Here is a 14,782-nt window from a genome sequence, read left to right as displayed (position 1 = left end):
CATTGCTAAACCCCTCGCTCAAACTGACATTTTTTTTTTTTTTTTTTTTTTTTTTTTTTTTTTTAACAGTTGAACGTTTTACGCATAACAGATGCAGGAAATCGCAAAAATCTTCATACAGACACAGTACTTTGCAACCGCTGAAGAACGAAAGAGGGTATATAATATTTAAATTGTGTAGAAATAAGAATAGGCTAATTCGAGTTCAAGAAAACCTGAAAAATTATTCAAAAGCCTGTATTAGCCTAGACTAGCTATGCCTAATGAATACTATAAGTCGTGCCTTATATGTTCATTCTCCTTGAAATGTCCTGCCAGATCTGGAGGATGAAATATTTCTTTGAATGGTAATGATGTCTTTTGTTCTAAGATGATGGATGAATTCTTACAAATAATTATAATTTTTTCAGTTATTTCCATTGTCTGGTATAGAAAAAAGGTTTGACCATGTAATTTTCAACATCTCAATAGAAATTTTTTGACACAGCCGTTGAATTGTTATGCCCTTTAAACTTGCAGGAAAAAAAATGAAGGAAAGTTGGCGGATTGCACAAAAATAGTCGTTTTGCGTAAAACTGCGGCAGTTTTAACCAAGGGAAATTCAACCCTGGCAAAATTCCATTCCAGGACAATTAAATACAAGGAAACTTAAATAAAAGTAGAATCCAACCCACCAAAACTATAGAAAAGTCAAGAATAAGGTCTTGAATGAGGAATAAATATTATAAAATTAGCCAAACTGGTCAAATGGGGAAAACCATTAAGCAGATTGTACCGTTACAGTACTCTTTTTTGATACTCTGTTGTAATTGTCACGTTTTTTAGTTACCCGTTATAGAAACCGATAAAGTCTGAATTTCTCCAATTCAGTTTCAGTTTAATAATGAAGCTGTTAATTCTCCTTTTTATTTTGGCAGTAAGCCTTCCTACTGTCCGGTAAGATAACTTTGTTTAAAGAATAAGAAGTAAATTGTTGTATCTACAACTTATATATATATATATATATATATATATATATATATATATATATATATATATATATATATATATATATATATATATATATATATATATATATATATATATATATATATATATATATATATATATATATATATATATATATATATATATATATATATATATATATATATATATATATATATATATATATATATATATATATATATATATATATATATATATATATATATATATATATATATATATATATATATATATATATATATATATATATATATATTTCTGAGATTTTGTATTTCTGAGATTCTAACCTAATTACTAACCCATTTCTGATTTTTATAACCTTATTTAACCTGTCATGATCGAACCTTGTCTAAGACTGACAGAAAATAAACTCATAGATATTATTGGGGTGGTATATTCGGCCAATATGAAACAAGTCAGAAAATGAATACTGAACATCTTTGAATCCACTGCTAATGAGAAAGCAGCTATCACAGTGGCCCAGGCTTGAAAACACTCGTTCAAAAAAAAAAAAAAAAAAAAAAAAAAAAAAAAAAAAAGGAATTAGGGGCACCAACTGGGAGAACGAGATTTGCCTCCTCTAGATTTTATAAAATATATATTTTTGTAACGTCACCGAAAAATAATTGGAAAACACAAAACTTCCTCCCTTCTCTCCTAGATTTTGCAAATATCAGTTTTGATGAGTAACATTTAGCTTAATAGGTTTTATATATTTGAAATCAGCAAAAGAAGCCAATTCTTGTCATTTATTTATTTTATCATGTATTCTTTTCATTAGTTAATTCTTTTCATATATTTATTTATTAATTTTTAAAGTTTCGGTCACTATTGGGTTGAGGTGCTTCTTACTTACATTTTCTTAAAATATCAACTCTTTGATTTAAGAACTTCTGCTCTCCTAGTTGCCGCATGCCCTTTCCACAAATTTATAAATTTTATTATGGCAATTTTGTATGTTCTATTGACAATAACCCCCTTAAATATACAAAGATAAGTTTTGTAAATTGAACAGAAGAGTAATAATGGACAGTATTACCCATCCTCCCTAGATTTCGCAAATGTTATTTTTGATGAGTACGATTAGCTTAATAAGTTCTATATATCTGAAATCAGCAGAAGAAGCAAGTTCTTTTGATATATTTATTTTTATCAAAAATCATACAAGCATCTATGTAACAAGCATCTATCAAGCATACAAGCATATATGTTTCTGCTACTATTGGGCCAAGTTGCTTCTTACTTACATTTTCTTATCATAAACTCTTTGATTTAAAAGCTTTTGCTAATTTCCTTTGCATCAACATAGTGTTATATTTTTAAGGTAATCAAAGAATTTTTTTTTGCAAATTGCACAACTCTCCTAGTAGCTGCATACTGTTTCCACAAATTCATAAATTTCCTTATGGCAATCTTGCATGTTCTCTTGACATTAACCTCCTTAAATATACAAACATAACTTTTGTAAATTGAACTGAAAGGTAATACTGAACAAGGAGAATTTTTAACTGAGTGCTGCTACAATTTGTCAACAAACTGATTAACAAGCTGCTCCATCAGAGGATCCAAATCTTTTCCCAGTTCAACATCCCTTTTGGCTTTAGAATACAATTTTATCCCCTCCCCCAGCCGTAACAAAAACTGCAAATTTTTTTTTCTCAAATTCAGCTAAACATATGTGCCAGGCTGTGTATTTGCCGAGAAAACTTTCTACTTCATTTTGTAATAATTCTTGGACATTATTTCTCGTACCCTTTCGGTAGTCTTGTTCTAGGTTTTAAACATAGTCAAGGCTGCAGAAAAAGCTACAGCCTAGTAGAGAGCAACCAAATGAAAAACACTTATTAACAAAAGCTGATTCCAATAAATAGTTATTATTTATCAACCGATTAATAATGTGTAACTATGAAAACAATTTTCTTAGAATTTAGAAAAGAACCTGAAACCCCTCGAACGTCACAGACTGAAATAAAAAGTATGCCATTAAATCATCGCCAAAAATCGTCCTATTTTTGAGATTGATAGCGCCTATTTTGAAAAAAAAGGACACTTGCTTTTTTGCATCAGTAGCAGCCATGTTTCCTTTTTTCTGCCAGCACTAGTAGACTACTGAAAATTCAAGGGGAATCGTTTAATGTCAAATTAATGATTTTATGCTTCTACATATGCACTTTTATTTAGATTAAGTATAAAAAAACAATTGTTTCCAACTGAAAGCAAGATGCGACATTAAATCTTAAAACGAACAGAAATTATTCTACATATGCTGCCACTTCCTTAACCCTCGTCTTTTATGCTAATTTTAAAGTTCTTTAAAATTAATTCTCAGTCAAATTCAGCGGTTCTTGTGCTTGAGCAGTCTTTCTTAAAGAACTGTGACAAAAAACAAAACTTTAGCTTAAAAGATCGAGGGCTGAGGAAGGGTCAGCATATATAGAATCATTTCTGTTCGTTTTGAAATTTAGTGTTGCGCCTTACTTCCAATTGAAAAAAATATGATTTTTTTTATTTTATTTCTTATTTATTTTATTTTTATTTTATTTCGTTGCCAGAAAACCCCTCTTCCTCACCCCTTTAAGAATTTCTCCTGTAAAACTAAGGAAATCTTTCCTTTCAAAAGAATATTCTCCCCGAGGAAAATTCCCCTGCAGAAAATTCTCCCCCCCCCCAAAAAAAAATATATATATATGCCTATATTTAGGCATAAGAGCTACTCTATTTGAATAATCGGTGAATTGAATAACTTACAGCCTTTTCCCCAGGTAGTACAGGGGTTAGGTTATCTCCAATTGCATAGTTATTGGACCTTTCAGCTATGCTGAATCAAATGGCTATTTCAAATTCTTGAACTGATTACTTCTGGAAAAATATCGATGCAATTACCCATTACCCCCCCCCCCAAAAAAAAGGGAACACGTCTCCTTGATCTTTCTTTTGGTAAAAAATTTTGGGGGCGTTTCTCCCTTTTTTTTAAAATGAAGGGGATTTTCTTGGGCTAGTAGCTTTTGATTTAGATCGCAAAGCGCTTTTTGAGGATTCCACAGTAAAATATTTCAAAATTTATCCTTCTTTTTTGTCTTTTCGTACTGAATATCTGCTGGGTCATTGAAAAGCCTTTACCCCTGAATAACAGTGAATATGTCAGTAATCTTGTTCATGTGATCTGACATTTCAAATTTTTACTCTTCAAACAACCGATTCCTTCATAATCGACGAGCAGCTTAACTTTTTCTTTTGAAGAAAAACAGCCGATTGTTTAAACAAGACTATTTTCTTTGTCACCGACTCGTCAATTTTTGACGAATGATTGGTCTGTCTAATCACGGTATAAGGCCTGAAAAATTTTAAAGTTTAGCATTAATAAGTTTGTTTTCTTTGTATTCTTTTTTTAATGAGACTTTTTTTTTAAGATAATAAGACTTTAAGTTCTGTAGCGAAAATAAAATTATATAGATTGAAAAAGTTAAAAAGTATTGATGTAAGTCTAGGGTAAGTCCACTACATAAGGAAACGCTATGAAAATAGTTCTCACTTCATAAAATGCTGAACATATTTTTAACATATTTTTCAAGGGGAGGTGGGACCTCCCCTATATTCACTTCTTTCACTGTTGAACAATTTTTTTTAACCCAATTCTAAAAAGATAACATGAATTGGACTGCATTTTCCGTTTTCAAATGATCTATATTCGTAGTTAAATACCATCCGTGCCATCTACCAAAACATATTCATAACCAAATACTGATAAACTAGGTTAAGTTATGTTAGGTCAAGTTAGGTTAGATTACTTAGATGACACTCGGGTGTTCGTTCATAACCGATTTTCAAGACTTAGAGAATAGGCAGAAGTATTTAAAAATGTCATAGAATAACTGAAAAACAGAGGCAACACTTTAGTGTTGCTTTTAGTAAAGGCCATACGGCTCCTATGTTTTATTGCTATTAATAAAAGAAAACTTTTTGCACAAAACAAGTTTTTCAAAAAAAAGTAAAGAACTCCAATAAACCAAAAATGAACATAAATAGAATCAAATAATCTACCAAGCATACAACTACCACAAATCAGTATCAACAAATAAATGAAACCCATAACAAATACAAATTAAAATAAGTCAAACACAAAACGAGCAGAAATTAATATGAGTAGGGTTCTAAGTCCCAAGGTTTCTAAAAGCCAGAATTTGTACTTTACTGAAAAATTCTTTTGAATGTTTTCACTTTTCTAACTTTAAGAAATCAAAAATCAATTAAGATTTTAAGGAATAAATATCAGCATATGTATATTAAACTGACAATGCAGATTTTTTTTCAGTAAAGTACAAATTATATTCTGGCTTTTAAAATGCTTGGAGTTTAGAACCCTACTCATATTAATTTCTGCTCGTTTTGAGTTCGACTTATGTTAATTTCTGTTTGTTTTGGGTTTCATTTATCTATTGATACTGATTTGGGGTAGTTGTATGCTTGGTAGATTATTTGATTCTATTTATGTTCATTTTTGGTTTAGTGGAGATCTTTACTTTTTTTTAAATTTGTTTTGTGCAAAAAATTTTTTTGAATAATTTCTGTTCGTTTTATATTGACATAGTCTTTTTCAGGGAGAAACACTGAGCCTCTTCTAAAGTTAAACAACCATCACTTCCATTAAAACCTTAAATACCCCCTGGGCATAACTTACAACCCTTGCCCCTAATCTCTTGGGTTTGTTTCTACCCCAATGGCCTTTATATATGATATTTAGACTATTTTGAATAGAATGACTATCTCAAAATTTCTATTAGACGCATTTCAGGACAAAATGACATGTGTGTAGGGTGAGAGGGCAGCTGCCTTCTGATCACTTTAGCTCTTAAAAAGAGCACTAGAGCGTCTGATTGCTAATCCAATGAGCCCCCTTTGAAGTTTATATTACCAAAATTTCTATCAAAACCCTATATACCCCCAGGGAACAACTTACAACCCTTGCTCTGAAGGCTGGGGGATTTGTTATCCTAAAATACACAATTTTCATACTTTTCTGATATGCTTAATACTTCATTGAACAAAATGGCCATATCGAAATTTTGATTGGAAATGTTTGGGGAAATTTATGGGCGTTGAGGGGGGGGGGGGCAATTCTCCCTCTGATTACTTTTGAATATTAAAAAGGGCAATAGCCCTCTCAATTTCCCATCGAAAGAGCCCTTTTTGAAGTCTCTAAGAAAACACTTTCTATAAAAACTTTATTTGCCCCCTTGGCATAACTTACAACCCTTGCCCTGAGGGGGTTGGGGGGTTTGTCATCCTCAAAATCATAATTTCTAGAACTGTCAACTACATTAAACAAAATCGATATCTTAAAATTTTAATTGAATGTGTTAAGGGAAATGGTGGGCCTGAAAGGGGAGATAGTTGCTCTCCATTGACTTTCGACTATTAAAAAGGGCAATAGCCTTTTCTATTTACAATCAAAACAACCCTTTTTGAAGTTTCTAAGACAATACTTTCTATAAGAACCTTATATTCTCCCAGGGTATACCCTTGCCCTGAGGTCTCTGAGGGGGTTATCAACCTAAAAGATGTAATTTCCAAAACTTTTAACTACGTTGAACAAAATTAATATCTCAAAATTTGATTGGATGTGTTTGGGGAAATGGCGGGCGTGAGAGGGGGGTTAGATGCCTTTCAATTACTTTCAATTATTAAAAAGGGCACTAGCCCTTTCAATTTTCAATCAAATGAGCCCCTTTTGAAGTTTTACGACAACGCTTTCTACTAGAACCACATATGCCCCCAGGGTATATCTTACAGCCCTTGTCTCGAGGGCTGTGTGGGGTTGTCATCCTCACAGACACAATTTCCAGACCTTTAAACGACGTTGAAAATATTGCTATCTCAAAATTTTGATTGTATCTGTTTGGGAAAATGGTGGGCGTGAGAGGGGGTTTAGTTGCCTCCAATTACTTTCAGCTATCAGCTATCATTAGCTTACAACCCTTGCCCTGAGGATTGTGGGGGGTGTCATCCTCAAAGACGTAATTTCCGAAGCTTTCAAATATGTTGAACAAAATGACTATCTAAATATTTTGATTGTGTGTGTTTGAGGAAAATGTTGGTTAGTTGCCCTCCAATCACTTTCGACTATTAAAAAGGGCACTAGCCCTTTGAATTTCCAATCGAATGAGCCTTTTTTGAAGTTTCTACGACAATGCTTTCTATAAAAATCTTATATCTCCCCGGGCATAAATTACAACCCTTGCCCTGAGGGCTGTGGGGGAGGGTCCTCCTCAAAAACATAATTTATATCTAGAAATCAACTACGCCGAACAAAATGGCTATCTCAAAGAAACTTCAAAAAGGACTCATTCGATCGGAAATTGAACTGGCCAGTGTCCTTTTTAATAGTCAAAAGTTATTGGAAGGCAACTAACACCTCTTCCAAGCCCACCATTTCCCCAACCACATCCAATCGAAATTTTAAGATAGCTATTTTGTTCAACGTAGTTGAAAGTTCCAGAAATTATATCTTTGAGCAGGACACTCCCCCTTCAGTCTTCAGGGCAAGGGTTATAATTTATACCGTGTGGGCAAATATAGTTCTTATGGAAGGAATGCTCGTATAAACTTCAGAGAGGGCTAACTTGATTAGAAATTGAAAGTTCTAGTTCTCTTTTTAAGTGTCAAAAGGTATGGGAGGGTAACCAGCCCCCCCCACGCCCTTTTTTCCCAAATGCATCCGATAGAATTTTTAGATAGCTTTCTTATTAAAAATAGTTCAAAGATCATATAATAGAAACTCCGGTGTCGACACAACCCCCCAGGGCCCCTGGGCAGGCGTTGTAGATTATGCCCTGGGTGCATATAAGGTTCTTATGGAAGGGATGCTTGTATAAACTTCAAAGAAGGCTTATTTGATTGGAAATTGAAAGTTTTAGTTCAGTTGTTAAGAGTCAAAAGAGATTTAAGGGCAACTAGCCCCACGCTCTTTTTTCCCCAAATCCATTCCCTACACATTTTGAGATAGCCAGTTTTTGTTTAAAACTGTTTAAAAATTAGATAACAAAAACTCCTATGTCAACACAGCCCCCCAGGGTCCGGGGGGAAGGCGTTGTAAGTGTTGCCATGGGGGCGTATTTGGTTCTTATGAAAGGGATGCTCGTATAAGCTTCAGAGAGACCTCATTGGATTGGAAATTGAAAGTTCTAGTTCACTTTTTAAGAGTCAAAAGATTTCCGAGGGCAATTAGAAACCCCCCCCCCAACACACCATTTTTTCCCCAAGTCTATCCGATACAATTTTAAAAATAGCTATTTCATTAAAAATAGTTCAAAGGTACGATAAAAAAAACTCCCGTGTCGACGCAACCCCCAGGGCTCGGAGGCAGGCGTTGTGAGTAATGCTCTGGGAGCATGTATAGTTCTTATGGAAGGAATGTTCATAAAAACTTCGGAGAGGGCTCATTTGATTGGAAATTGAAAGTTCTTGTTCACTTTTTAAGAGTCAAAAAGATCGTAGGGTAACTAGCCCCCCCCCCACGTCCTAAATGCATCAGATAAAAATTTTGAGATAGACATTTTGTTTAAAATAGTTCAAAGTTCAGATAAGAAAAACTCCGGCGTTGACACAGCCCATCAGGGTCCGGGGGTAGGCGTTGCAAGTTATGCCCTGGGGGCATATATGGTTGTTATGGAAGGGATGCTCATATAAACTTAAGAGAGGGCTCGTTTGACTGGAAATTGAAAGTTGTAATTCACTTTTTAAGAGTCAAAAGCGATCGGAGGGCAGCTAGCCTCACCACATATTTCAATTATTTTTCCCAGGGGCACTTCATATAGAAGAGGTCGTCGTATAAACTTCAAAGGGGACTCATTCGATTGGAAATCGAGAGTTCTAGTACCCTTTTTAAGATTCCAAAATGATCGGAGGTCAACTAGTCCCCCCAAGCCCTTTTCCTCCAAATAAATCTTATAAAAAGTTTGAGGTAGCCATTTTGTTAAAAATAGTTCAAAGATCATATAAAAAAACTACTTTAAGAATGGCAATTTTTCTAAAAATTGTCCAAAGGTCAGATAAGAAAAACTCCTGTGTCAACGCAACCCCCCAGGGCCCGGGGCAGGTGTTGTAAGTATTGCTCTGGGAGCATATACGGTTCTTACGGAAGATATGCTCGTATAAACTTCGGAGAGGGCTCATTTTATTGGAAATTGAAAGTTATAGTTCACTTTTAAAGAGTCAAAACATATCGGAGGGCACCTAGCCCATCCCTCCCCCTGCATGCCCATTTTTTCCTTAAACCCATCTGATAAGATTTTTGAGATAGCAAAAATGGTTCAAAGATCATACAATTAAAACTCCGGGGTTGATACAACCTCCCACAGGCCGGTGGCAGGCGCTGTAAGTAATGCTCTGGGGGCATATACAGTTCTTATGGAAGAGATGCTGGTATAAAATTCAAAGAGGGCTCATTTGATTGGAAATCGAAAGTTCTAGTTCACTTTTTAAGGGTAAAAAGAGATTTAAGGGCAACTAGCTCTCCCAACACCATTTCCCCCCCAACGCATTCACTACAAATTTTGAAATTTTGAAAATTTTGCCAAATTTTTTTAAAATGATGAGAGGGTAACTAGCCCCCCACCCCAAGCCATTTTTCAAAACACATCTGATAAAAAAAATTGAGGTAGCCATTTTGTTAAAAATAGTTCAAAGATCATATAGCAAAAACTCCTTTATGTATGGCCATTTCGTTAAAGGTAGTTCAAATGTCAGATAAGAAACACTCATGTGTCGACACAACTCCCCAGGGCACAGGGCAGGCGTTGTAAGTATTGCTCAGGGGGCGTATATGGTTCTTATGAAAGGTATGCTCGTATAAAATTCGGAGAGGGCTCATTTGAATGGAAATTGAAAGTTCGAGTTCACTTTTAAAGAGTCAAAAGACATCGGAGGGCAACTAACCTCCCCCCTCCATACCCTTTTTTCCTCAAACCCATCCGATAAGAAGTTTGAGAAAGCCATTTTTCAAAAATAGTTCAAAGATCATACAATGAAAACTCAGGGATTGACACAACTCCCCAGGACCAGGAGGCAGGCGTTATAAGTAATGCTCTTGGGGCATATATGGTTCTTATGGAAAGGATGCTCGTGTAAACTTCGGGGGGGCTCATATGATTTGAAATTTAAAGCTCTTGTTCACTTTTTAAGAGTCAAAAAAGATTGGAGGGCAACTAGCCCCCCCCCCTCTCCATGCCCTATTTTCCCCAAACCCATCCGATAAGAACTTTGAGAGAGCCATTTTTTCAAAATAGTTCAAAGATCATATAACAAAATTCTGGGTTCGACACATTCCTTCAGGGCCCGGGGTAGGCGTTGTAAGTTATGCCTGGAGGCATATATAGCTGTTGTGTAGGGGATGCTTGTATAAATTTCAGAGTTGGCTCATTTGATTGGAAATTGAAAGTCCTTGTTCAGTTTTAAGAGGTCAAAAGAGATCAGAGGGCAACTATCTCCCCACGCCCCTTTTCCCCCAAAAGCATCCTATAAAAATTTTGAGGCAGCCATTTTGTTAAAAATATTTCAAAGGTCAGATAAAAAAAAACTCCGGTGTCGACGCAACCACCCAGGGCCCGGGGACAGACGTTGCAAGTTAAGCCCTGGGGGCATATATGGTTCTTATGGAAGGGATGCTCGCATAAACTTCAGAGAGGGTAGATTCGAATAAAAATTGAAAGCTCTAGTTCACTTTTTAAGATTCGAAAGAGATCACAGGGTCCCTAGCCCCACCCCCTTTTTCCCTAAGCCCATCCGATACAAATTTTGAGATAGCCATTTTTTTTAAAATAGTTCAATGGTCAGATAACAAAAACTCCGGTGTCGACACAACCCCCCAGGACTCGGGGGCAGCCATTTTAAGCTATGTTCTGGGGCTGTATATGGTTCTTATGAAGGGGATGCTTGTATAAACTTCAAAGAGGGCTCATTTGAATGGAAATTAAAAGTTCTAGTTCATTTTCTCAGAGTAAAAAAAAAGATCAGAGGGCAACTAGCCCCTCCCTGTTTCCACACCTTTGGGTTTATCGGATGGATAAACCCATCCGATAAAAAGTTAAGGTGACTATTTTGTTAAAAATAGTTCAAACATCAGATATTAAAACTCCGGGTGGACACAACCTCCCAGGACTCAGGGACAGGAGTTGTAAGTTAGACTCTGGGGGTATATATGGTTCTTATAGAAGGGATGCTTGTATAAACTTCAGAGAGGGCTCTTTTGATTGAAAATTAAAAGTTTTGGTTCACTTTTAAAGAGTCAAAAGAGATCTAAGGGCAATTAGCTCACCCCACGCCTTTTTTCCCCAAACCCATCCGATAAATACTTTAAGATAGCCATTCTAATAAAATAGTTCAAAGATCAGATAATAAAAACTCCGAGTTTGACACAAGCCTATTTTTTCACTTTGATATTGTGACTTTGATACCAGTTTTGATACTTTGATGAACATTTAATTTTTTTTTAGAATAGCTTGATTTTGAAACAAGAAATTTTTAAAAACTTGAAACTTTTTGCAATCAAAAACGAAAAAAAGATTAAATTAAAAAAAAAACTTCTGAAAAAATAAGTTTTTGAAAGAAAAGTAAAGGCCATTTTAAACTTAAGCTCAGCAGATACAAATACGTGTTAAAATTCAAACTCAAAATGACCTGAAATTACTAATAAAGAATGAATGAAACTCAAAAGGAACAGAAACTAAATAAACAATCATAACAAATAACATACAACAAGTAATGATATAAATGAATAAATAGATCTTAAAGCGAGTAATGGTTAGATTGAATATGAAAATCAAGCTTAAAACCAAAAAAATATTTTGCTATTGAAGTATAAATTAAACTTAAAATGAACAGAAATTATATGAACTATCAATTCAAACAAACATACAATAGATATTAATGTAAATTAATTCATTTACATTAATTTCTATTATATGTTTGTTTGCATTGATTTTTTATTTAATTTTTTTTCGTTTTAAGTTTCATTTTTAATTCAATAGCAAAATTTTTTTTCGTTTTAAGCTTTATTTTTATATTCCATTTAAGCATTACTTGCTTTAAGATCTACTTATTCATTTCTTTTATCACTTTTTGTATTTTTATCTACGATTGTTTATTTAATTTCTGTTGGTTTTGGATTTCATTAATTCTTTAATAGTAATTTCTGGTTGTTTTGAAATTTAATTTTAGCAGGTATTTGTATCTGCTGACCTTAAGTTTAAAATGGCCTTAACTTTTCTTTCAAAAACTTATTTTTCGGAAATTTTCTTTTTTAATTAATACAAGGAAAATAGTGAAGATAAAGGTTCTCCCATTGCAAAATATGTTAACTAGGATTATTCTGCATATTATGAAGTAAGAATTGTTTTCTTAATATGTTTTCTTATGTAGTGGACTAACCCTAGACTTACACCAAAGTATATCCAGTGGTTGTGGTTAGTTTTAAGAATAGAAGGTAAAAAGAGACATTATTTAATAATAGAATAAGTTATTTAGGATAGGTTTAATAAGGATTAGTAGGGGGAGTAAGTTATTTAGGATAAGTAGATATTAGGTGGGAATATGGAACGTCATCGAATAGTATCACAGTAGAGAGAATATACAGTATCGACAAAGGTTATACTCTCTTTTAAAAAATGTGAAAGAGATTTAAAACCACACTAGATCCATACTCCGCCTTCGCGCGCATGCGTGATTCTGATGTACACATCACGGTATGCCCATTGAAAAACCTGTTTTTTTGCCGATTAGCAACTGAACTAGGCTGTGACGACACGGCTCAGAATCTTTTGACGCGGTATCAAATGTGTTTCATGTTTGGAAAAAGAAGACGCCTAGAGTCTAAAGTGAACAGTATATATTTTGTAGATTAGCTTGTACCAGTAGGTAGCGTGTAGAGAGTGTTGAGATAAGGGATAGAGAAGAGAGGGAAAGAGTTATTTGAATCTGATACAACTGTGTGGACTGGTAGGTAGCACACAGTTAAGTACTGGAAGGATTAAGTAAAAGTAATTAATCTGGTAATTAGTTTCATTTGTTTAATTTGAGGTGGAAGGGTCAATAGTGCAAAAAACATTGACTGGGTATGACACGGTTACAGTGTAGAAGGGATGTTTACTAGCGAGATGAATATATAAAAACGTCAAAAGCAAGATTTACAGTGAAAATGAAAATAGCTTAGAACACTCCACCTTACGTGTTTGCGGATGGACTACAATTGCGAGTATGGTAGAATGGACTGATAAGAATGCACATCAGGTGCAACCAAGAAGAACATATGGCGGCGGACTGCTCTCTATTTCCATCAAGACCAGTCACAAATCAACGAAAAGAACGGGAGATAGTAGAACTTGATGATTATGTCTCATTTTCATCCTTGACGAAAGAAGTCCAGTGAAAAGATTCAAATACGGACAAATCCTCAAGCAAAGAGGAGAGAAAAATTGAACGAAGAGTAGAGCAAGAATTACAGAAAATGAGAAAATAGCTAGAAAAGAAACAAAAAACTGAAACAGAAAATAAAGAGGCTGCTAAGAAAGAAATAAGGAAAAAACCTATAAGGAAGACAGCTTACTAAATGGAAAATGCTGAAGATAGTGAAAAAGAAGAAGAGAACACATATATGCGGCCTCGTAGCCAATCTACACCAGAAATCAAAACAAGGGGGATGAGCAGAAATAAAAACAGACAGTTTAAGAAAAAAGACGAAAAAGAGGAAGAATCTGGAATGCTGAACTGCATCAAAATATGGAAGCTATACGGAATAAAATTAAACCTGAATAGCTGAATAGCAGACGATGGAAGAGTACGTGGATAATACATTGGTGAACATGGTAGAAGTAGAAATAAATATGTCAACATTACCTAGTAGTTCAGGAAAAGAAAACAAAGAAGGGAGAACTGGTATGGGGGAGGAAAATGAAACGAGATTAGAATTGGATCAAAAAAATTAAAAGTTTAAAGGTAAATGGACTGAAGCAAGGAAAGAGACATCAGCTTTTAAGAGAATTTCTGATGACAGAAAGTATAGATTTAGTTTTTATACAATAGAGCGATAGGATAATTAAAACAGCGTAGAACCCGAATACAAATACGTAACAAACACTTTTATTGGCAGCGGTAATCTAGCTGTTGTATATAAACCTCAGTTTGAGCCAAAAAATGTCAGAATCAACAAAGAAGGAAGAATGATCAGTTGCTTGATAAATAGAAAAACATATCTGAATGTTTATGCGCCACTCAGATCCAAAAACAAGAAAAACAGAGAGCAATTTTTTCCAGCAAGACAGTGCATTATTTATCCCCAAAAATACTGATAAACTGATATTACTTGATATTTTATTACTTGAATATTTTTATTGGATATTTTATTACTTGGATATTAGAAAGATGCCACAGCCCGAGAAGAGAATATTTCCAGGTCATTGGTTGAGCTAATAAATTGGCTGGAACTAGCGGATGTCTGGGAGAAATTTAAGAAGATAAATAGCCTTACAAAAACAAACTAGCTAGGAAAAGATGGAGGTGGAGCAAGATTTGACAGAGATTATGCATCAAAAGCACTGATATAATGTATAGCAAACATAGAACACTAGATAGTGTCTTTTACGGACCTCAACACACTATTAGTGACAAACAAAAATGAAAAAATGCAAGGAAGAAGAAAGAAATCTACATAAAAAATGAATACTGCAGTCCTAAGAAGTGATGAATGTAAGACAAAGATAGGGAATATACTAAAATCGATGAA

At 34.3% G+C, this 14,782-nt stretch overlaps 1 protein-coding gene across 1 annotated transcript in view; it reads left to right on the top strand.

Annotated features, from left to right (window-relative positions):
* The first annotated feature begins 857 nt into the window (after nt 1-857).
* LOC148950736 (uncharacterized) overlaps nt 858-14,782 on the top strand; it is a 39,005-nt gene continuing 25,080 nt past the window's right edge. The window contains exon 1 of the mRNA XM_089092611.1: nt 858-936. Coding sequence (XP_088948737.1) covers nt 884-936 — 53 coding nt within the window. The 5' untranslated portion in view covers nt 858-883. The remainder of the gene's footprint in view (nt 937-14,782) is intronic.

The sequence above is a fragment of the Artemia sp. Qi Xiang Cuo genome, chromosome 7 (assembly GCF_049724085.1).
Source record: "Artemia sp. Qi Xiang Cuo chromosome 7, ASM4972408v1, whole genome shotgun sequence".
In the NCBI taxonomy this organism is placed as follows: Eukaryota; Metazoa; Arthropoda; class Branchiopoda; order Anostraca; family Artemiidae; genus Artemia; species Artemia sp. Qi Xiang Cuo.
Note: the sequence above shows the minus strand (reverse complement) of the source record. Positions and strands in the feature narration are given on the sequence as shown.